This window comes from Lepidochelys olivacea (assembly GCF_965140295.1).
Source record: "Lepidochelys olivacea isolate rLepOli2 genome assembly, chromosome: 7".
Taxonomy (NCBI): Eukaryota; Metazoa; Chordata; order Testudines; family Cheloniidae; genus Lepidochelys; species Lepidochelys olivacea.
In genome coordinates this window covers 52558770-52583894 of record NC_140417.1, presented here as the reverse complement: position 1 = coordinate 52583894, position 25125 = coordinate 52558770, and the positions used below count along the sequence as shown (strand labels likewise).

The 25125-nt window shown below is 48.3% G+C and overlaps 1 protein-coding gene across 4 annotated transcripts in view; it reads left to right on the top strand.

Annotated features, from left to right (window-relative positions):
- Nucleotides 1-393: 393 nt before the first annotated feature.
- Nucleotides 394-25125, top strand: part of LOC311523927 (zinc finger protein 2-like) — a 48046-nt gene continuing 23314 nt past the window's right edge. For 3 of the 4 annotated variants that reach the window (XR_014712454.1, XM_084634479.1, XM_084634477.1), the window contains exons 1-3: nt 394-518; nt 9584-9641; nt 10336-10462. Coding sequence is in view for 3 of the 4 variants with exons in the window: in XM_084634479.1 (XP_084490605.1) it covers nt 9600-9641; nt 10336-10462 (169 nt within the window). In the remaining variant the exon portion in view is untranslated. Of the gene's footprint in view, nt 555-9583; nt 9642-10335; nt 10463-25125 lie in introns of all 4 variants that reach the window. The other variant, XM_084634478.1, reaches the window with a different exon arrangement.

Genomic DNA, 25125 nt, shown 5'->3' with positions numbered 1-25125 from the left:
CCGTAGTTTGCCCACCTCTGGTATAGCGTATGACTGTATATTTCAACCTTAATTCACAACCGAGCATATACATTAATTTAAAGATAGGCACCTAGAGCCGTAGTTTTATAGTTCATGGCTGCTTGCAGCTTAGACCCTCCTCCGTGGTCTCCTTAACGGTGCCCTTTTTCTTGTCTTGGGCCTCCAGCCGGAGAGAGCCCCCTGGCCCAGTCAGCGCTGCTACATCCGGGCTGGTGCTGAGGGCATAGGAAGGGGCTGCAGCAGCTGAGAGCAGGAGCCGGAGAGGACAAAGACAGCTCGATACTGCGTAGCTCTGCCCAGGACGCTGCTGCTTCCGTGTGATCTGGGAGCCTGGGCTAAGCCGCTGCTGCTTCCCCGGGTCGGGGACCTGCATTAAAGCCTCCTGTGCCCCAGCCTGGCGTTTCTCCAGCGGGAACTCGCCTCGGGCTCTGCCGACGCCAGCCCCTGAGCCGGAGACTCCAGCGGAGAGGCCTCGGGGACAGCGCTGGGAGTGGCAGGTGGGTGAGTGCCTGGCTCTGGGAGCTCGCGGCCCGGTAAGTGTTCGTGCCCCCGCGGGCAAGGTCGGAGCTGGGTTCGCCTCAGTGAAGCCACTGCCCTGGCTTTGCACCCAGCTCGGATCCGCAGGGCCCTTAAAGTGGGGCGGAGCGGGGCGGGGAAAGAGAGCGGGCCCCGCGGGGTGAGGGGAGAGGAAAATAAGCAGCGTTGAGGGGAAGGGGGAGAGAGGGCGCAACGGAGTGGACTGAGCTCTGGCCGCAGGCAGGCCGTGCCCGGGGAGAAGGGCAGGTGGTGGGGGAAGGGCTCCAGGCAGACCCCCTGCTCTCGCGCCTCTGACCTTTGGCCGATTTTGCCCCATTTTCTCTCTCCTCTTCAAACGTCCGTTTAAATTCTCATCCGAGTTGGGCCATATCCCCACCCATTTTATCTGCGGCCCTTTGCCCTCACTTAGGTGGGAAATTGTTGCCCTGAGTCATTCCCCAAATGGGAGTGGGGGTTGGTGGGTAGCGGTGGGAGAGCCTGAGACACGCTGCCTCAGGGGTGGGGAGAGGGTGGCCATTTTTTGCCATTAACAGGGCTTGGAAGGGACACAGCAATGGGAGGCAGGAGCAAGTTTCTCCACTGAAGTATCGGCTCCCAGCTGCTGCCCCTCCCCCTCATCCACCCAATGCACCTTCCCCTGTCTCTGCCCCCTCCCCAGGGCCAGGAGCCTGCCCGCTCCACATACATCTCCAAAGCAGCTTTGCAAAGGGCTCTCTGCTGCCCAGGTGAATGGTGGCGGGAAACTACTTTTTCTGTGAAAAGAAAAGGAGTACTTGTGGCACCTTAGAGACTAATAGATTTATTTGAGAATAAGCTTTCCTGAGCTACAGCTCACTTCATCGGATGCACTTTTTCTGTGGTTATTGAACTTCCATACACAGTCCTCTGAAACTTTCCCTCTAATTATTAAATATCCCCCAGAGCTTGGTGCTTTCCTCTTCTATTGTCAGATATTTTGTTTTTAACCCTTTTCCTTCCCAATTCTCAAGGACTGAGATAAAAAAGTACCCTAAACTCTGCCCCATTTTCTCTCTAATTCTCCATTGCTAATGTATTATGCTTGGAGATTATCCCTTGTTTCTAATTACAAAATGTTAACATAAAATCTCAGTTTTTGCCCTTTCTTCTCATTCTTGATTATTGATATAAAATCCCTTGAAATGTTTCCCCTGTTCTCTCTCTCTATCAAATATTGATAAGAAATTCACTCAGATTTTATCTCTATTATCAACTGTTGATATAAAAACCTCACATTCTCCTACTTTCCTCTCTAACTTATGAATATTGATCCAAAATTCCTCAGATTTCCACCCTTTCTCTTTAATTACTGAACACTGATATCAAATCTCAGAGTCAGCCATTTCCACTATTTGTCAATCAGGCTACGATTTAGTCACAGGTATTTTTAGTAAAAGTCTTGGACAGGTCTTGGGCTATACACACACATTAATGGGCCCCTGACCTGCCATGACTATTACTAAAAATACCTTTGACAAAATCTTAAGGAGGTTGCTGTTAGGCCTGGGGCTGCTGCTGGGTGGGGTGTCTGGAGGAGTGCTGGGGCTGCTGCTGGGAGACGGTCACCCTGGGGGAGGCATCCCAGGGGGCCGCTGCTGGGGGACAGTCACCCTGGGGGCTATTGCTGGTGGGGGCCAGGGCCAGCCATAGCACCTGCTGCCAGGGGCCACCGGCAGCAGCAGCTGCGCTGGCCATCTGGGGAAGTAGCTACTCCAGCCTCCTGGGCACCGCTGCTGGCAGCGGCTGCACCAGCCGCCTGGGCAAAGCTGCCGGGGGGGCTGCCTGGGCAAGTGCCTACTCCAGCCGCCTGGGGAATCGCCGCCGGCAGCAGCTGCACTGGCTACCTGGGGACCACTGCTCAGGTTGTCTTTGGGGCCAGCTCCACTGGCCGCTGCTCGGGTGGTCCCCAGGGCTACGTGCCTGGGGCCGTCTGAGCAGTGGCCGGTGCAGCTGGCTGCGGGGCTGCTGGATCGGCTGGCTGCAGAGCTGCTCCATGAGCAGCCAGTGTAGCTGTCCCCAGAGCCAGCTGACTGACTCTGTGACCAGAAGTATCCCCATCCCCCATGTGGGATTGCTTCCCCCAGCTCTGAGGTGCAGCCACCTCTGGGGTGGGTCAGTGGCCATTATTTTCCAGGGACAGGCCAAGGAAATGTCTTAAATATTTTGGCTCCTCCATGCCATCCTTCTGTTAAGGAAGCATTACCCAGGGCTCCCAGCTGCATGTGTGAATGGCTGGCGGGCAGGGGCTGGTAACTTTCTATCCATTTACCAAACACTAATGTGAAATTACCACAGATTTTGCTTCTCTCCCTCTGTGAAAACTGCAAGAACTTGTGGTTTTGGATGGAAAACTGTTGTTCAGAGTCCGATGCGGAGGGAGGAAGGTGGGAAAGGGGTTGCCCTGTGTCACAGGGCGCTCTGTTAGCTATGTGCTGTGCTGCACTGCCTGACCCATTTGGATTGTCTCTTGCAATATACACACAGGCTGTTTCTTTTCCCTATGGGGATCTTTAATCTTTATATTCCCAGCACTGCAGAACATAGTACCAGCATGTGCCAGGAGGAGCCTTCCACCCAGCCCACTCTATTACACCCCACTCTCACTGAGCTTCCTGGTACATCCTGTTCTTCCTAATTATATAGTCTTCCTTTTATTTTGCTAATCACCTCATTAGCCCAATCTTTGCCGCTATTTTAATGATCTCACTATAACAGGTTAATTGTCTCAGGGCAAGCCAGTAATTTTCTCTGTGAGGCAATTACCTGAAAGACAAGGGTACTATAGCTAGCCCTCCACAGGCCCCACACAGTGATCTGCCTAAAAGGGTTCTGGCCTCCTCCCTTCTGAGCTTTGTTTCTGGTCTCATTGAGACCAATATTAATCTAGAGTCACTGCAAGGAAGGACAAGGAGTAATTCCAGATTAACATGGAGGCAAATAAAATCTGCACCCTCCCTGTGGGCAGGGGCGGCAGGTTTGTATAATTTTTGGTGATGCCCAGAAAAGGTCCAAGTCCCCCCCCACGTGCACACACACCTGCTTGTAATATATATATATATATTTTAAAATAATGTAAAAATGTGAGGGTTCTGGGGTGGGGCTGGTGATGAGAGGTTTGGGCTGTGGGAGGGGCTAGGGCAGATGGTTGGGATGCAGGGGGGAGGGCTCTGGCTGGGAATGAGTGGTTTGGGGGGGCTCAGGGCTAGGGCAGAGGGCAGGGATGTGGGGGGTGAGGGCTAGGGCAGAGGGTTGGGGTGCTGAGGGTGAGGGCTCTGGGGTGAGGCGGGGGATGAGGAGTTTGGGGTGCAGGCAGGCTGCCCCGAGGCTGGGGCAAGAGAGGAGGACTCCCCCTGCCAGCAGCAGCAAGCTCTGGGGGAGGGGCCCCCCTCTCCCACCCAGCAGCACGCTCACCTCACACCAGTGTTGCTGCACATGCACCTAGGGTCCCTCAGGTCCACGAAGCCCCCTAGCCTTCCCTGCAGTGGGTACTGGGGGGGTGGGTGGGCTGACATCACGTTTGGCCTCCTTCCCTCCTCACTGTAGCCTCACCAAGGGGTGGGAAATGGGCCCTTTCTCCAGCTTGGGGCAGGAGCCATGACTGCAGGCAGGGAGGCCCCCTCTGCTGGTGGAGGGTCCCACCGGAAAAGGGAAGGGTCAAGGCAGCCTGCCCTGGCACTAGTGGATGAGGGTCACTAGGACCCTGTGGCTGCAGTTGATGCCCGGAGTCAGCGGAGCAGAGGCAGGGTGGAGCGGCAGGCGGGAGGCGCATGGGAGCAGTGGGACACTTGGGGGTGGTGCACAGGGGCGGCAGGCAAGGCCAGGGGAGATACCCGGTCCCAAACATTGCCCTACTACTGGGGGCAACCCAAAGCCCTGACTACACCCCAAGAAAAACCCCAGACACCTTATCATCCCTCCACACCATTCTCCAGCAACCCACCTTGCCCCAGTGACCAGTCAGCTGGGTGATGTTTTTAATGTAACCAGCCGGGGCATGTAAAGGCCAACTGCCCCAAGAACCCCAATAGATTACAGTTCATTGCACCACAGTTACACCAGAGGTCCTCAGGCCCAGATGCCTCCCAGATACCCTCCGAGTGGAGGGAATCTGTGAGTGTGGGTAGGAAGAAGGTTACAGCATGGAGGGACAAGTATTGGCTATCCATGCTTCCTTAGTGGACCCCAATTTATTTGACCCAGAGGTCCAAGTGACAATTCAACCCTTCAAGTCAAACTCATTTGACTTGCTTACAGCCAAGTTGCTGGTCAGGAACATGGACTTTTGCAGTCTATGATGATTATCTCTTCCCCATGCTGTTGGGGGAAGACTTGGCCAACCATATAAAGCTAGCCAAGAGGGTGGGAATGGTCACCTGCAGCCAGGCTAAGCAAGCTGTGACACCTAGCTCTGTTCCGGAGACTTCTACCAGGACCCAGTCAGAGGTGATGGAACCGGACCCCAGGCCAACGTCTGCAACAGCAGTAGTGGATCCAGTCCCAGAGACCCAGACGGAGCCAGTCCCAGAACCGGAACTAGCGGAACAACCAGCACCAGACCCATTGCCAGCACTGAATCTAGTGCTTGCAACCCCAACACCAGAGGGCCCCACCGAATCTGCATCAGTAGCAACAGATAACCCTACACAAGAGGCTCAGCTGGAGCCTGAACCCCAACATAGTGCACCAGCGGAAAGTGGTTCACAGTCAACAGAAACAGCCCTGTCACCTGCATCGCTTCCAGAGGGACCAAGCCCAGGTCCACAATCCAATGAGGAACTGATGTCTCCAGCATCAAGGGAACAGTTCCAGACCGAACAGGAAGCAGATGAAAGCCTCCAGAGAGCTTGGACGGCGGCACTGAGCAACCCACTGCCTCTCAGCTCTTCTAATCAATCTAGGTTTGTTGTAGAAAGAGGGCTTTTATACAAGGAAACTCTTTTTGGTGGACACCAGGAAGACTGGCATCCTCAGAGACAGTTGGTAGTTCCAACTAAGTACTGGGTAAAGCTCTTGAGCTTAGCCCACGATCACCCTAGTGGCCATGCTGGGGTGAACAGGACCAAAGACCATTTGGGGGAGGTCATTCCACTGGGAGGGAATGGGCAAGGATGTTTCTACCTATGTCTGGTCTTGTGAGGTGTGCCCAAGAGTGGGAAAACCCCAAGACCAGGTCAAAGCCTCTCTCCAGCCACTCCCCATCATTGAGGTTCCATTTCAGTGAGTAGCTGTGGATCTTCTGGGTCCTTTTCCGAAAAAGACACCCAGAGGAAAGCAGTACATATAATGACTTTCATGGATTTTGCTACTAGATGGCCAGAAGTAGTAGCTCTAAGCAACACCAGGGCTAAAAGTGTGTGCCAGGCACTAACAGACATTTTTGCCATGGTAGGTTGGTCCTCCAACATCCTTACAGATGCAGGAACTAATTTCCTGGCAGGAACCATGGAAAGCCTTTGGGAAGCTCATGGGATGAATCACTTGGCTGCCACCCCTTACTACCATCAAACAAATGGCCTGGTGGAGAAGTTTAATGGAACTCTGAGGGCCATGACATGTAAATTCATAAATGAGCACTCCAATGATTGGGACCTAGTGTTGCAGCAGTTGCTCTTTGCCTACAGAGCTGTACCACATCCCAGTTTACAGTTTTCACCATTTGAACTTGTATATGGCCATGAGGTTAAGGGGCCATTACAGTTGGTGAAGCAGCAATGGGAGGGTTTTACACCTTCTCCAGGAACTAACATTCTGGACTTTGTAACCAACCTACAAAACACCCTCCGAACCTCTCTAGCCCTTGCTAAAGAAAACCTAAAATATGCTCAAAAAGAGTAAAAAGCCTGATATGATAAACATGCCAGAGAGCGTTCCTTCAAAGTAGGGGACCAGGTCATGGTCTTAAAGGCGCTCCAGGCTCATAAAATGGAAGCATCGTGGGAAGGGCCATTCACAGTCCAACAGCGCCTGGGAGTTGTTAATTATCTCACAGCATTCCCCACCTCCAACCGAAAGCCTAAGGTGTACCATATTAATTCTTTAAAGCCCTTTTATTCCAGAGACTTAAAGGTTTGTCAGTTTACAGCCCAGGGAGGAGATGACGGAGAGTGGCCTGAAGGTGTCTACTACGAAGGGAAAAGTGCTGGTAATGTGGAAGAGGTGAACCTCTCCATGACCCTTGGGCGTATGCAGCGACAGCAGATCAAGGAGCTGTGCCCTAGCTACACGCCGATGTTCTCAGCCACCCCAGGACTGACTGAATGGGCATACCACTCCATTGACACAGGTAATGTTCACCCAATTAGAGCCCAACCTTACCGGGTGTCTCCTCAAGCTAAAACTGCTATAGAACGAGAGATCCAGGATATGCTACCGATGGGTGTAATCCGCCCCTCTGGCAGTGTGTGGGCATCTCCAGTGATTCTAGTTCCCAAACCAGATGGGGAGATACTTTTTTGCATGGACTACCGTAAGCTAAATGCTGTAACTTGCCCCAACAACTATCCAATACCACGCACAGATGAACTATTGGAGAAACTGGGACGGGCCCAGTTCATCTCTACCTTGGACTTAACCAAGGGGTACTGGCAGGTACCGCTAGATGAATCTGCCAAGGAAAGGTCAGCCTTCATCACATATGTCGGGCTGTATGAATTTAATGTGCTCGCTTTTGGGCTGCGGAATGCACCTACCACCTTCCAAAAACTTGTAGATGGTCTCCTAGAAGGATTGGGAGAATATGCAGTTGCCTACCTTGACGATGTGGCCATATTTTCGGATTCCTGGGCAGAACACCTGGAACATCTACAAAAAGTCTTCGAGCGCATAAGGGAGGTAGGACTAACTGTTAAGGCTAAGAAGTGTCAAATAGGCCTAAACAGAGTGACTTACCTTGGACACCAGGTGGGTCAAGGAACTATCAACCCACTACAGGCCAAAGTGGATGCTATCCAAAAGTGGCCTGTCCCAAAGTCAAAGAAACAGGTCCAATCCTTCTTAGGCTTGGCCGGATATTACAAGCTTTTTGTACCGCAATACAGCCAAATCGCCACCCCACTGACAGACCTAACTAAAAAGAAATAGCCAAATGCAGTTCAGTAGACTGAAGAGTGTCAGAAGGCCTTTAACTAGCTTAAAGCGACACTCATGTCTGACCCTGTGCTAAGGGCCACAGACTTTGACAAACCGTTCCTAGTAACCACAGATGCGTCCCAGCATGGTGTGGGAGCAGTTTTAATGCAGGAGGGACCGAATCAAGAATTCCGTCCTGTCGTGTTTCTCAGCAAGAAGCTGTCTGAGAGGGAAAGCCACTGGTCAATCAGTGAAAAGGAATATTAAGCCATTGTCTGCACTCTGGAAAAGCTACGCCTATACGTTTGGGGACGGTGTTTCCACCTGCAAACCGACCATGCTGTGCTATGGTGGTCCTTTCCCTATTCTTTCTCTAAATCACTTGGTGGTGGCAGCATACTGTTCAAGAACAAGGCAAAGTTTGTACCTTGGAAAAGTTTTTAACCTAAGCTGGTAAAAATAAGCTTGGGGGTATTTCATGTGGGTCCCCACATCTGTACCCTAGAGTTCAGAGTGGGGAGGGAACCTTGAGAATCACCATCCTCTTTAAAGCAGAACAACAGGCTGATCTGGTCCTGCAATAGCCCAGGGGAGATGAGAGAAAGAGGGAGCAGCTGCCTCTGCCCCAGAGAGAAGGCCAACAGACAGGTGCTGGGCATCTGCTGACAAAGCTGACCAGCACCTCATGATTGTCTCTCACTCTCAGATGGAATATAAAGGTGAGCTCAGCTCTGTGGAGAGGGGGGCAGCCAAGGGAGAGGATACGCTGTGATAATCAAAGTGGCTGGCCGATCAGCCAGCCCTGTGAAGACCCCTCCTCTCCTGGATCAGAAAGCTATGGGGGCCAGAGGGCCCCAGTCTAAGCCTCTGACCAGATTATTGTTGGTGTTTCTTTTTGTACACTTTTTTCCTTGGGGAAGACAATAAACAGCCATAACCTGGGTGTGAGTGACTGTCTATATCCAGTTGGTGACTAGAGCCACCAATGCAGAAGCAGCCACTTAGATATTTGAAGACTATTTCATCCCATTTCAGCTGTCTTTTCTCAAGACTAAACATGCCCAGTTAATTAACCTTTCCCCATAAGTCAGGTTTTCTAAAACTTTGAACATTTTTGTTGTTCTCCTTTGGACTCTCTCCAGTTTGTTCATAACATTTGTATGTGTGGCACCCATAATTGGACACAGTACTCTAGCTGAAGTCTCACCAGTGCTGAATGAACTGGGACATTACCTCTGGTGTCTTACACATGAGACTCCATCCAGTAGGCACACTACAGAATATTAGCCTTTTTTGCAACTTCATCACATTGACTCATTCAGTTTATGATCCATTATGACTTTCAAATCCTTTTCAGCAGGACTACTGTCTAGCCAGTTGTTATTACTTGATTTTTCCTTCCTAAAAGTAGTACTTTGCGTGAGTCTTTACTGAAATTCGTGTTGTTAATTTTAAAAAAATTCAATAATTTGTAAAGGTCATTTTGAATTCTAATCCCATCCTCTGAATTGCTTGCAACCCCTCCCAGCTTGGTGTCATCCACAAATTTTATAATAAGACTCACCACTCCCTTATCTAAGTCTTCAATGAAAATACTGAATAGTTCCACACCCAGGACAGATGCCTGTGGGGGACCCCACTAGATATGAACTTCTAATTTGGCAGCAAACCATTGATAATAACTCGAGTACGGTCTTTCAACTAGTTATGCACCCACCTTATAGTAATTTCACATTTCCCTCATTTTCTTCTAAGAATGTCACATGAGACTGTCAAAAGCCACTTGTGCATGGCAGAGTCTAGAACATCTGTCTACAAGGAGAGAGCCTGGGGGATGGAGGAGAACTTGATGTGAAATTAACTAAAGCTGGTTCTGGATCTCCCTAGTTGCCCTTCTTTGCCTGACAGGCTGCAGAGTAACATCTATGTTTTCCTCCAGATCGTCTCATCCTCCCATGGAACAGGGAAAAGAAATGGCTGCTGTCGAGCCAGTCCAGGTAGGGATTGTCAGGGAGATACTGGAGGAAGAGAGACAGTAAATATTTAGGAGGTGGGAAATTCTTGGGGGTTTGATGTAGAGGTTGCAGGGGCCAGGAAATTCCCCGGGTATAGAAAGGAATGGGGATAAGGTGTGACAAACCTGCTGGGACTAGTTTACCCTGGGCCTATATTCTAGAAACAGACCCATGGGGGCCAGGGGTGGAAATTACCTCTTTTGTGAAACAGGAAACAACCCCCTGGACAGGGCTGGGAAAACTTACCAGATTTCCAGTGCTGGAGCATGAACCTACCAGCCATAGGCTGTTAAAAGAGATGAAGTCAGCACCCACCAGTGAGGCTAAGGGGAGATGCCCCATCCCCCATATCCAGCTGCTGCCAATGGGGAGGATGTTGGGATTCTTACCATAGGGCTGTCCTTAGAGCCTCCAGCAGGATCCATCTCCTGATGCTATGGCTAGTAGGTATGTGATGAATGTGAAGATCCTACCCCCTCTGTGTGCTGGGAGGGATGAGGGGCTCTCTCTTTCTCTCCTCACTCTGATGCCTTCTGGCTTCTCTGAGCAGGTTGGGGGTGGGGACTGTGGTGTCTGTACCACCCAGAGCTTCCATTTTCCTGGCCCTGCTCCCCCATAACTAGTAGGACTGCCTCTGGGGCAGCAGGTACTGAGTGGGGGGCTCTTGCTCTTTCAGGGGTCGGTGACATTCGAGGAGGTTGCTGTGTATTTCACCAAGGAGGAGTGGTCTCTGCTGGACCCTGCTCAGAGAGCCCTCCACAGAGACGTCATGCAGGAGAACTATGAGAACGTGACCTCACTGGGTAAGGATTCCTGTCCCCTCAGATATTAGAAGGGGAAAAGAAGAGTTAAGGTTCACATCGTCCCCACAATGCAACCTCAACTCCGCCCTGTTTCAGCAACAGCCCGACATGCCAGTGACACACATGCTAATGCTCTGCCCTCCCCACTACAGAACACTTTGGGAACAGAGCACATGACAGGATAGCACAAAGTCTAACATCTTCTCTTTGCTAAGGGAAAACTTGGGTTTATTTCCATTGTAGCAGACAGAAGCTACCTACCCCAGGCTACAGTTAAACACTGAGCCTACTGCACACAAAGCATCTCAGACTAGCAAAAAGTTACCACCACTTTGCCCTTGCACTCAGGATTCCTTCTGAGTCATTGTCTTCACTTATTCCTCACTAAGCCTGGGTGACAGTTAACATGTATGGTACCAGACTGCTGACAATCCCCATGGCAAGAACACAGTTTGTGTGCCTTTACTGACACAACCTACAATATTCAGCAAACTTGTCTGTCAAGATTCACATGCACCTCTCTTCATATCACAGTCACAGCTCTGCCAAGGGCTCCAGCTAATCCCTCATTTAATTACAGCTACAGCTGACACAGTGCACACAGCTGGAGTACATACAGATAAATGCTGGTGTTCAACTCTCTGGAGCACAACACAAACAATGACGTTCTCTCAGTCCTTTCTCGTATCTATTGTAGATTAATGGACTTTAAGGACAGAGGGTCCTTATTAGGTTATATAGTCTGACCTCCTGTGTAACACAGACCATAGAATTTCATCCAGTTACTATGGTATTGAGCTGAATACCTTGTGTCTGACTAAATGATCTTCCTGAAAGGCAGCCAGTCTTGGCCTGAAGACTTCGAGACAGAGGGTCCTCTACTTCCCTTTGTAGTTTATTAAGATTTGTACCACCCTTCCTGAACTATTCTCAGTGGCTCTTGAAGCTCTAGGCTTAGGGGTAGGGGCAGAGTTAAAGTTGTGTTACAGGGGTGACGTACTTTAACTCTTCGTTTCCTGGTTTTCAGAGGTTTAAGTTTAGCCATCATCCACGTTCTGGGAGGGCATGAGACAGCACTGGACAACCTTAACTCTGCATTCGTGTAGTTTATGGGTTTTTAATTTTCTTGATTTATTTTAATGGACTTTTTTGCCACTATAACTGTGTCTACACAGAGCTTTTTTTTTTGCCATAGCTATGTTGGCTGGGGATGTGATTTTTCACTCCCATAACCAACAGAACCATGCTGGCAAATCTTTTACATGCAGACCAGGCCAAATTTGGCATGTGGATTTTAGCGCACTTTGAAATATTGTTCTTAACCCAGAAATGTTCGTATCAGGGCAGAACCCAAGAAAGATGCACAATACATGTTGTCTGCAAGATGTCTCTGGTAGGGCTCATACTCAAATGCATGGGTGTAGCTTATTTTCAGTGGCAACAGCATACTGCCTCTAGCCAAACAATTACTGTGATAGCTGATTGTTGGAAACACTCTGGCTCTTAAAGAGCTTTAGTCTTGGTGTCCATGTGCATTTCAGTCTCTTTAACTCTACAGTTTGGCTCTTGCTTATCTGAAATTCCAAACTCTAGTTATTAAACTTTTTCAGTACTGCTTGCCCAAAGAGGCAGTGCTAGCTGAGATAAAGACCAAGTGCCTGAGATCAGTTGGAGGACAATGAGAACCACAGTTTTAGCCCCAGGTTGGTGCAAGGAAATGTTATAAGAGCATGGTGAGTTTGTAAAAAGCTGCTTTTGGGGGTGGGGGAGTATCTCGGGAACCTCTTGATCAGATAACCCCACATTTGTTTGTGGTTGCTGCTGGAGCACAAGTACTGTTCTTGGAGCGCCAATGTTAGCTGCAATAGCAGACAGTGCTGCATGTTCATTCAGCAGACCTCGATGTTGTTCAGAAGACCACAGGCTTGATTCAGTGGTGAAGGAGCTACAGGAACACTAACCTATGTAAGCCTGTAACAATGGTACTAGCTCAGTCAGTGGACCAGGACATTGCCCCCTAGGCTGGCCAAAGGTGCCCCTCCTATGACTTCTACTTTTATACATTGATAGAAACAAGTTGCGTATCACACTCCTGACGTGGTTAGTTATCAGCGCTACACCTGGTATCTGCTAGTTGGAACAAAACATCCCCATCCATTATCCTGTCATCCCATCCTTATCTTACAAGGGGTTGGTGTGTTCTTGCACCATCTCTCAAGAATGTGTTTATGTGGTTACTTGGGAACTCTGGGTGTTCTTGTACCATCCTCTCCAGTCAGGAATGTGCTTACTTGGTCAGCCAATACCTAGTGTGTTACTTTGCCAAGGCTAGACCTGCTCTGGTTTCCCAGCCTTTGGTTCACTGTTTGTAATTGAGGTAGGCCTTGCTGGAGGATAACTAACTCTGCCCTTCTCCCTCATGATAAGGAACATAATTCTAGGCAATCGGAGTAGGCGTGTGGAGTTTAGAGCAATTAGAATAGTAGATCTCTAAACAGAAAGAAATGTTGAACCTTAACTATAGCAGAGCTGGCACGTTACTATAATTACTTCCCAAGTGTGTTGAGCTTGTGACAGTCAGATGGGCCCATCTGTTGAAAGAGACAATGCAAAGTTCCTGTTTAGGAATCCTTGGGAGGAGATCAGGCAGAGAGCAGTGGGAGAGGCGATGATAGGGAGCTGGTGCAGGGAGGGAGAGAGTAGTGGAAGGAAGGTAAGGGAGAATTAAGGAGGGTTGGGTGAGGAAGAGGGGAGATTGGGACTGGAGCTTCTGGGGAGTGGCCATGGAATGGGCTGGGGGAATGAGAGACTCGGAATGAGGAAAAGGGAGTGTTAGGGGGCTTATTCCTTCACCCACTTACTTCCCTGGTCCTTCTCGCATGAACAGAGAGCAACAATACCCGAAGTCCAAAGGTGCAAACAATTCGATGTTTATTGGGGTGAACTTCCAGCAAGCATGATTCCAGTTTCCTTCCTTAGTATCCTCCTTCCCAGCTCTGACACCACAGAGCCTTACACCTGTGTCCCTGTTCCCATTCCTACCCTTAGCCAAACATGATCCCAACTTCCTTACTCCCATTCCCTGTTCCCATTTCCCCCTTTAGCAAAACATGATTCCAATTTTCTTACCCCCATTCCCTGTTCCCATCTCACACACCCACATGCCCACCCCCACCCACACCCCCGTCACTTCCTCATTGACTACAGATTATATAGTAAAACTTGAGTTCTGCTTAGCTATACCTTAACCAATCATTTTCCTGAAATTTAACTAACCAATCCTAACATATTGTAACATGATTATGTAACCAATTATATCCCACCACCTCAATTAGTTTACACCCAGCAAAATTAATTATACAGCAGACAGGAACAATCACAGAACCAGACAGAGATTATACAGACAAACAACAGCAAAGTGGGAACTATAATGACAAAACAATACAGAAGTGAGGATTTCACATCCCAGCTATTGATAAGTGAGTTCTTGCCAGACAGGATGCTATCAAACTAAGTTTCCTTTTACATTTTCTAGGCACTTCCCTTTCTCTGGAGGTGATAGGAATACAATCCTGTCCTGATAGTGCCTAACAGCCCAATAGCACCTTATTTCAATGTGACTAGTTTGGAATGTGAGGATGTGACCCTTGGCTTCCCAGCTTATGGCTGCCTCTGCTGCTTAGCCAAAGGCCTGAGCCTAAGCACAGGGCCACAAACTGTCACAATAAGAGAAGGCCCTTACACTGGCAGACAGTGGTTTTGATTCTTTCTTTTATACCTCTATCACTAGCCAAGTGATAAGAATACACCTAAATTCTTAGAGTATAGGCCTTTACAGACAGGCCTGAATATCTATATCCTAACAGGGAGTGGAACTGTGTTGCTGTTGGTTGGGCAGGATTGGGTAGGCAAGCCAGGTTATGGGGGACTGGGGGAACACTGCGGTAGTTGTAGGGGGAAGCGGTTGGGGAATGGTTGCTCTAGTGAGTGGGGAGAGTCTGGTGGGAGAGGGACGACGGGAAGGTTTCATTGAAAGTTTTGGGGCAGTCCACTGAGATTGCTTTTGGTGCAGTCTCCAATGACCGATTGTGGTGCTTTGGAGTTCCACCCACATCAGGGATGAGTTGTCACTGCCTGCCCTGTAACCCTAGGTGTCTGCTGTGTTGCTTTGCCTCAGAGCCCTGGTACAAGCAGGATACTTACAGTGCAACAGCTCACTCTGGCTTCCACCAGCCTGGGTTACTCCTTGCAATGTGACCCCAACACCACCACCCCCAGTCCTGAACATCTCCTTCACTGTCCCCCTGTAGACAGGTTTCAGAGGGGTAGCCATGTTATTCCTTGACTTTTAAGTCTGTTGTTGAGTGTCCAGGGAGATTGAAGTCCAAGAGATCCACTTCCTGGACACTACAGTGCAAATAAGCGATGGTCACATAAACACCACCCTATACCGAAACCTACTGACTGCTATACTTGCCTACATGCCTCCAGTTTTCATCCAGACCACATCACATGATCCATTGTCTACAGCCAAGCCCTAAGATACAACCGCATTTTCTACAATCCATCAGACAGAGACAAACACCTACAGGATCTCTGTCAAGTGTTCTTAAAACTACAATACCCATCTGGGGAAGTAAAGAAACAGATTGACAGAGCCAGAAGGGTACCCAGAAGTCACCTACTACAGGGCAGGCCCAACAAAGAAAGTAACAGAATGCCACTAGCAATCACCTACAGCCCCCAACTAGCGCAGACTCCAGCGCATCGTCAAGGATCTACAACCTATCCTGAAGGACGATCCCTCAGTCTCACAGACCTTGGGAGACAGGCCAGTCCTCGCTTACAGGCAGCCCCCATCCTGAAGCAAATACTCACCAGCAACTACACACCACACAACAAAAATACTAACCCAGGAGCCAATCTTTGCAACAAACCCCGTTGCCAACTCTGTCTGCATATCTATTCAAGGGACACCATCGTAGGACCTAACCACATCAGCCACACCCTCAGGGGCTAGTTCACCTGCACATCTACCAATGTGGTATATGCCCTCATGTGCCAGCAATGCCCCTCTTCCATGTACATTGGCCAAACCAGACAGTTTCTATGCAAAAGAATAAATGGATACAAATCAAACATCAAAAATTGTAACATTCAAAAACCAGTAGGAGAGCACTTCAATCTCCCTGGACATTCTATAACAGATTTAAAAGTGGCCATTCTTCAACAAAAAAAACTTCAAAAACAGACTTCAACGGGAAACTGCAGAACTGGAATTAATTTGGAAACTTGACACCATCAAATTAGGCCTGAATAAAGACTGGGAGAGGCTGCGTCGCTACAAAAAGTAATTTCCCTCTGTTGATATTCACCCCTTCTTGTCAGCTGTTGGGAATAGGCCACTTCCACCTTGATTGAATTGGCCCCGTTAACACTGACACCCCCCCCTCCACACACACACACACACACACACACACACACTTGGGTAAGGCAACTCCCATCTTTTCATGTGCTTAAATATATATACCTGCCTAATATATATACCACTTTTATTTCAATCACAGCGCTGTGTTAGTTTATATTAAAAGTAAAGCAAGTTTGTTAATCAAAAAGGCATAGATTTAAGTGATATCAAGTATAATAAAGATAGGGTGACAGGGAAACAAACGTAAATATACCCTCTTAAGACTAAAACCTGATCTAACAAACTAGAGTCATTTGGTCAAAAAGGAGTCTCTCAGCAAGTCTCTTCTCCAGCAAGGGCTGACCAACTCCTGTGGCTTTGATCCTTTACAGAGTTCAAAGTGCTTGGTTTCGATGTCTCTAACTAAAAGGATCACTCAGGGGTTCTCTGACCATCTCTTTATAATTCAGTAAAGCTTTTTGTATTCTTCTAAAATGTATGCCTGCATACCCCCTTTTCTCCTGCAGGGAAGAGATATGATGTGGTCTGGCAAAGATTTCATGCTGGTTCCTCCCTCCGGTGATATTGAGTGGTTATCTCCTCCCCTTAGTAGCCTGGTGGCTTTGTTTACCTTTTCTGTAAATGGATTTCTAGTGTCTCTCAAGTTACCTTGGAGACGCATGCAAGCAGGTGGAACCACATTCCTTTGTCTTGGGTCGGTACTTTAAGTTCTGCCTGGCACACAATTGAGAACATAATTCCATCACGTTTGTAATTTTGCATGTCACCCATGTGGTTAGATGTTGATAGATGTTTGGCCGTGTGTGTGTTCCCTCTGTGTGCCACCCCAGCCTTGCACAGACAGCTGGCACTGCAGACCTCGAGGGAACCACCCAATGACCACAAGATCTGTTAAGGGACGAAGGCATCAGGCCAGGTTTCTTGTCAACGAAGCACTGTAGTAGTATGCCGCAGACTCTACTGGGCCACTAATCCATGAATGCCCATAACAATGGACCGGCTCAGTGAACGGCGGGACTTTCCGTTCCTCCCTAGGCCAGACAAAGATACTCCCTCTGAGATACATCTTTATACCACGATACAAGCAAGTACTGCTCCTCTGACATAGTTACTGTGGTTACTGCCCCCTGACGTGGCTAGTTATCACTTATTACCTCAGGGGTCTCAAACACGTGGCCTGCGTAGGGGACAATTTCCTGGTGCAAGTGCTAGAGGAGCCAACTAGGGGGGGAATCATAGAATCATAGAATATCAGGGTTGGAAGGGACCCCAGAAGGTCATCTAGTCCAACCCCCTGCTCGAAGCAGGACCAATTCCCACTTAAATCATCCCAGCCAGGGCTTTGTCAAGCCTGACCTTAAAAACCTCTAAGGAAGGAGATTCTACCACCTCCCTAGGTAACGCATTCCAGTGTTTCACCACCCTCTTAGTGAAAAAGTTTTTCCTAATATCCAATCTAAACCTCCCGCACTGCAACTTGAGACCATTACTCCTCGTTCTGTCATCTGCTACCATTGAGAACAGTCTAGAGCCATCCTGATATCATTCCTACATGCCCGAGCAATATTTTTATACTCTTCCCTGGTCATAAGTCCAACCTTCCACTTCTTGTAAGCTTCTTTTTTATGTTTAAGATCCGCTAGGATTTCACCATTAAGCGAAGCTGGTCGCCTGCCATATTTACTATTCTTTCGACTCATCGGGATGGTTTGTCCCTGTAACCTCAACAGGGATTCCTTGAAATACAGCCAGCTCTCCTGGACTCCTTTCCCCTTCAAGTTAGTCCCCCAGGGGATCCTGGCCATCCATTCCCTGAGGGAGTAGATCAGGGCATGCGATCTAGTAGCTTCCATGAGCTGCCGGAAGAAAGCCTCATCCCCCTGGTCCGGTGGTCTATAGCAGACTCCCACCACTACATCACTCTTGTTGCACACACTTCTAAACTTAATCCAGAGATACTCAGGTTTTTCTGCAGTTTCGTACCGGAGCTCTGAGCAGTCATACTGCTCCCTTACATACAGTGCTACTCCCCCACCTTTTCTGCCCTGCCTGTCCTTCCTGAACAGTTTATAACCATCCATGACAGTACTCCAGTCATGTGAGTTATCCCACCAAGTCTCTGTTATTCCGATCACGTCATAGTTCCTTGACATCACCAGGACCTCCAGTTCTCCCTGCTTGTTTCCAAGGATTTGTGCATTTGTATATAAGCACTTGAGATAACCTGTTGATTGCCCCTCATTCCCAGTATGAGGCAGGAGCCCTCCCCTCACAGACATTCCTGCCTGTGCTTCCTCCCGGTATCCCGCTTTCCCACTTACCTCAGGGCTTTGGTCTCCTTCCCCCGGTGAACCTAGTTTAAAGCCCTCCTCACTAGGTTAGCCAGCCTGCTGGCAAAGATGCTCTTCCCTCTCTTCGTGAGATGGAGCCCGTCTCTGCCCAGCACTCCTCCTTCATGGAACACCATCCCATGGTCAAAGAATCCAAAGCCTTCTCTCCGACACCACCTGCGTAGCCATTCATTGACTTCCACGATTCGACGGTCCCTACCTAGGCCTTTTCCTTCTACGGGGAGGATGGACGAGAACACCACTTGCGCCTCCAACTCCTTTATCCTTCTTCCTAGAGCCACATAGTCCGCAGTGATCCGCTCAAGGTCATTCTTGGCAGTATCATTGGTGCCCACGTGGAGAAGCAGGAAGGGGTAGCGATCCGAGGGCTTGATGAGTCTCGGCAGTCTCTCCGTCACATCGCGAATCTTAGCCCCTGGCAAGCAGCAGACTTCTCGGTTTTCCCAGTCAGGGCGGCAGATAGATGACTCAGTCCCCCGAAGGAGAGAGTCCCCAACCACCACCACCCGCCTTCTCCTCTTGGGAGTGGTGGTCGTGGAACCCCCAACCTCAGGACATAGCATCTCATGCCTTCCAACCAGCGGAGTCTCCTTCTGCTTTCTCGCCCCAGACATATCATCTGGTCCACTCTCCGCAACGATACCTGTGGAGAGAACATGAAAGCTTTTCTTGGGAGCTTTTCTTGACCTGCTGCTCACAAACCGGGAAGAATTAGTAGGGGAAGCAAAAGTGGATGGGAATCTGGGAGGCAGTGACCATGAGTTGGTTGAGTTCAGGATCCTGACACAGGGAAGAAAGGTAAGCAGCAGGATACGGACCCTGGACTTCAGAAAAGCAGACTTCGACTCCCTCAAGGAACGGATGGGTAGGATCCCCTGGGGGACTAACATGAAGGGGAAAGGAGTCCAGGAGAGCTGGATGTATTTCAAGGAATCCCTGTTGAGGTTACAGGGACAAACCATCCCGATGAGTCGAAAGAATAGTAAATATGGCAGGCGACCAGCTTGGCTTAACGGTGAAATCCTAGCGGATCTTAAGCATAAAAAAGAAGCTTACAAGAAGTGGAAGTTTGGACATATGACCAGGGAAGAGTATAAAAATATTGCTCGGGCATGTAGAAATGAAATTAGGAGGGCCAAATTGCACCTGGAGCTGCAGCTAGCGAGAGATGTTAAGAGTAACAAGAAGGGTTTCTTCAGGTATGTTGGCAACAAGAAGAAAGCCAAGGAAAGTGTGGGCCCCTTACTGAATGAGGGAGGCAACCTAGTGACAGAGGATGTGGAAAAAGCTAATGTACTCAATGCTTTTTTTGCCTCTGTCTTCACGAACAAGGTCAGCTCCCAGACTACTGCGCTGGGCATCACAACATTGGGAATAGATGGCCAGCCCTCTGTGGAGAAAGAAGTGGTTAGGGACTATTTAGAAAAGCTGGACGTGCACAAGTCCATGGGGCCGGACGAGTTGCATCCGAGAGTGCTAAAGGAACTGGTGGCTGTGATTGCAGAGCCATTGGCCATTATCTTTGAAAACTCGTGGCGAACGGGGGAAGTCCCGGATGACTGGAAAAAGGCTAATGTAGTACCAATCTTTAGAAAAGGGAAGAAGGAGGATCCTGGGAACTACAGGCCAGTGAGCCTCACTTCAGTCCCCGGAAAAATCATGGAGCAGGTCCTCAAAGAATCAATCCTGAAGCACTTGCATGAGAGGAAAGTGATCAGGAACGGTCAGCATGGATTCACCAAGGGAAGGTCATGCCTGACTAATCTAATCGCATTCTATGATGAGATTACTGGTTCTGTGGATGAAGAGAAAGCAGTGGATGTATTGTTTCTTGACTTTAGCAAAGCTTTTGACACTGTCTCCCACAGTATTCTTGCCATCAAGTTAAAGAAGTATGGGCTGGATGAATGCACTATGAGGTGGGTTGAAAGTTGGCTAGATTGTCGGGCTCAACGGGTAGTGATCAATGGCTCCATGTCTAGTTGGCAGCCGGTGTCAAGTGGAGTGCCCCAGGGGTCGGTCCTGGGGCCGGTTTTGTTCAATATCTTCATAAATGATCTGGAGGATGGTGTGGATTGCACTCTCAGCAAATTTGCGGATGATACTAAACTGGGAGGAGTGGTAGATACGCTGGAGGGGAGGGATAGGATACAGAAGGACCTAGACAAATTGGAGGATTGGGCCAAAAGAAATCTGATGAGGTTCAATAAGGATAAGTGCAGGGTCCTGCACCTAGGACGGAAGAACCCAATGCATGGCTACAGACTAGGGACCGAATGGCTAGGCAGCAGTTCTGCGGAAAAGGACCTAGGGGTGACAGTGGATGAGAAGCTGGATCTGAGTCAGCAGTGTGCCCTTGTTGCCAAGAAGGCCAATGGCATTTTGGGCTGTATAAGTAGGGGCATAGCGAGCAGCTCGAGGGACATGATCGTTCCCCTCTATTCGACATTGGTGAGGCCTCATCTGGAGTACTGTGTCCAGTTTTGGGCCCCACACTACCAGTAGGATGTGGATAAATTGGAGAGAGTCCAGCAAAGGGCAACAGAAATGATTAGGGTTCTGGAACACATGACTTATGAGGAGAGGCTGAGGGAACTGGGATTGTTTAGCCTGCAGAAGAGAAGAATGAGGGGGGATTTGATAGCTGCTTTCAACTACCTGAGAGGTAGTTCCAGAGAGGATGGTTCTAGACTATTCTCAGTGGTGGAAGAGGACAGGACAAGGAGTAATGGTCTCAAGTTGCAGTGGGGGAGGTTTAGGTTGGATATTAGGAAAAACTTTGTCACTAGGAGGGTGGTGAAACACTGGAATGTGTTGCCTAGGGAGGTGGTGGAATCTCCTTCCTTAGAAGTTTTTAAGGTCAGGCTTGACAAAGCCCTGGCTGGGATGATTTAATTGGGGATGGGTCCTGCTTTTGAGCAGGGGGTTGGGCTAGATGATCTCCTGAGGTCCGTTCCAACCCTGATATTCTATGATTCTAGACGATGGCCTCTGCAGTGTGTATAGGAGAGACTAGGGTTACACTTCTCTGAGCAAAGCTTATGCTCCACCATGTCTTCCAGAGAAGTTTGCAGCTCCATCAAATGTACAAGCAGCCATTTGTTTGTGGTCCAAATTGACAAGCATGTAACTCTTCTAAGATGTGGATTGTCACAGATGCAACCAGTCTAGAAATGCATGTACTGGCCTACCACTGACATCAAGATAATGTACACAATGACGTAATACTTGATGACCATTTGCATTGGTACATTCATCAGCCATATATGCACATTTTTTGAATATGGTGAGAGAGATCTTCACTTTTTCAACTGTTGAGTCTTTCACTGTTGCACCACATGCGTCTAGCCAGTCAGTTGAGTTTCTTGCGGAAAGATAGTGAGCATTTGCTGGTCTTGTTCGGAACCAGTGTTCAACTTCAGGATGAACAAGTGACAATGCACTTAACATTGGCCTCCAGTTTGTAATGTGTGGTATCTCTTGCCTAAATAGAAAGTATTAGCATTCTTAACAGCCTCATGAACACTCACCGGTGTTCTCTTTGGTCAATGGAGACTCAAAGTTCAGAGGTGCTTTCACATGAGTGCACTGCCCAGGTGGGGGCAAGAAGGCACCTTGCTCCTTCCTCCAGCTGCTCACTGTTCACTCTGTCCACTGTTGTTCGTTGTGCCACCATTCACTTCATCGCTTTTGTTACCAATGGCCATGTGCCATCACCTTCTGCTGCCAACTGCCACTGTGACCTCTGCGAGTTGGTCTCTTGAGGTTCCACCCAGCTCTCAGTGATTTCAGCTGAGCTCTCAGTGCGGGAACCTCGCTGCTAGTGCAGACTGGGCCGTCTCTTCCACAGAAACACTGTCCCACAGCGGGTCTAAGCACTTAAACCTGATTATCAGTGATTTCAGCTGTAGTAAGAAGAAAAGGAGGACTTGTGGCACCTTAGAGACTAACAAATTTATTTGAGCATAAGCTTTCATGAGCTACAGCTCACTACAAAGGATGCATCCGATGAAGTGAGCTGTAGCTCACAAAAGCTTATACCACAAGTCCTCCTTTCCTTTTTGCGGATACAGACTAACACGGCTGCTACTCTGAAACCTGTCATTCAGCTGTAATGGTCACTTAACAGAACAAAGACTATCTATGGAGCCTAATCAGCTCTGTCTTTAAACAGTGGAGAGGGGCAGGTCAAATAGTACTTGTGACTCAGGCAGACCATCAAGTAAAACACCTGTCCCCACTCTCTCTGGATGCCCTCAATCAGGAGAGGCTAAGTACAGTTCTCCTGCCCTTTACTCATACAATAAGAATAACAACATTTCTTTACCCCCTGCATTCAAGTGATTTGTAACCTAACCCCAGCCAAAATCTATCACTTGGGCAACACAGCTCTATTTGCTGGATACCTAGGTAGATTAGGTGTGAATGTAAATACAGTCTGGTCCTGAAGCCTTTCCCCCTAGCTCATCACTAGCTGTCAGGGACAGTGCATTTAGACTTTGCTTACAAATCATAATTTGAAATTATTAGGTTGGCCAATATCACCAAAATGAATGCACTGATATGGTCATAAAAACACCAGCTGCATAAGGAAGCTAGTCTATGTTTATACTTTTCAAATCTATTGTACTTTTTCAGATACACTTATTTTACCATACACTGTATATTGTGACAAAGCTCTGTCCTTGCCTCTGTGGGTCCCGTGTTTCCTGGCAGATTTCGCTAGCCTCAGAAGCTCACTGTGACCCCCCACATAACCCTTCTTTCTCTAGAGACAAGGGTCACAGTCTACTGAGCCATTATCATAAGCCAGCAAGGGAGGTGAGGAGAAGTTATCCTTCCTTGCACAGACTCTGTTGTCTCCCAGTCTCAGTGATTAATCAGGGGGCAAAGGTTGGGGGGGGGGGAGCCCAGGCCTAGCCTCTACTCCGGGCTCCAGCCCAGGGACCCTAATAGTATCAGCTATGGTAGCTGACCTTTTAGAAACATGACATGTACAATTCCCTGGGCTACTTTCCCCACAGCAGCCCTCACTTCCTCAAGCTCCACTTCACGCTTACCTCAGGGCCTCCTTCCTTGTGCCTGATATGGTGTGTACTACTCAGCCTCTCCAACAGCACAACTTCCTTCCACAGCTCCTGACGTGCACACCCATCTGACTCACTGGGAGGCTTTTAACTAATTTCAGCCAGCCCCTGATTGGCTTCAGGTGTCCCAATCAACCTAGCATTCTCCCTGCCTTCTGGAAAGTTCTTAATTGGCCCCAGGTGTCTTAATTGACCTGGAGCAGCTTCCATTTCACCTAACCTGGTACCAGGGATTTGTTTAGCCTGGAGCTAATATATCTATCTCCCACTACTTTTCTATAGCCATCTGGCCTTGCCCCGTCACAATATGCTTTTAAATTGTGTATTAATGTTTCAATTTCAATTCAGATTTCCAAGCAAGCACTAAAGTGGCAACACTGCATGTAACTAGTTCATAAAACTGCGGGGGGGGGGGGTGTTGGGGAAATTCACGGTGGGTAAACACCCCCAAAGGGGGGGGGGTGTAGGGAAATCCCTACAACACAATGCACCATGAAAACATGATGCATTCACCTGAAAAATCGGAGAGGAAAAAGTTCAGCAGCTTAAAGCAGCATTTGCCAAGCAAAGAAATTTCTTTTCAGAGATTAACAAGTCTAGCAAAGATTCAGTAAGAGCAAATTTTGTGATAAGCGAAATGATAGCTAATTCATTATGACTTTTTACAGAAGGCCCATTCATAAAAGAATGTCTTTTGAGGGCCAGCGAAATTTTATGTCCTGATAGGAAGAAAGTTTTTGAAGGCATAAGCATGTCTGCCAATACAGTTGCCTTCAGGATAATGGATTTGGCCGGTAATGTGCAAAAACAATTGATTCAAATGGCAAAAGTCTTCGAAGCATTTTCAGTTGCTCTTGATAAGAGTACAGATGTATCAGATACTACACTGTGTGCAGTGTTCATAGGAGGTGTGGATTGTAATTTGAATATAACTGAAGAATTGCTAGACTTAATGCCACTGAAGGGTACCACAGTGGGACGGGACATATTTAAAGTCTGGAAGAGTGCATTGAAAAAGCTGAGTTGCCATGGAACAAACTTGTATCTTTGGCTTTGGACGGTGCGCCATCAATGTGCTCTGAAAACATTGATGTGGTTGGATTATTGAAGACCAATCTGAACAGCCTCAATATACCAACAATTGGCTTCACCAGTATACATTGCATTTTGCACCAAAAAGCCCTGTGTAGTAAAAGTCAACAAATGGAGTTATGGATGTAGTTGTTAAAACCATTAATTTTATACGTGCACAAGGGCTGAATCACAGTTTTCTAGCAAGTAGGGACAGTGAATATGGGGAACTTCTGTATCACACTCAAGTTAGATGGGCTGAGTCGTGGAAATGTTTTGAAGTGTTTTTTTGGACTTAGAGAAGAGATTGATTCCTTCATGAAAATGAAAAACAAGGAGGTTCCTCAGCCTGCTGATTCCACTTTTATCTGCAACCTTGCTTTTCTAACAGATGTAACTGATCACCTGAATGCACTGAACTTGAAGCTTCAGGGTAGAAAACAGGTTATAACACAGATGTACGACAGTGTTACGACATTCAAAGTCAAGCTTACTTTATGCGGGAAACAGCTGACTGCTGGCAGTTTGATCCATTTCTCAACTCTGAATTCCTTAGGAAAAGTTGAATCCAAATCCTTGAAAGAATATACAGATATCCTTTCTAACTTACACAAACAGTTTGATGTGTGGTTTAAAGATTTCAACTTTTGTCCACAGCAAATGGTGTGGAAAATTGTCAATGTTGCAGAGGAAATACAGATGGAGTTACTGGAGCTTCAGTGTGAT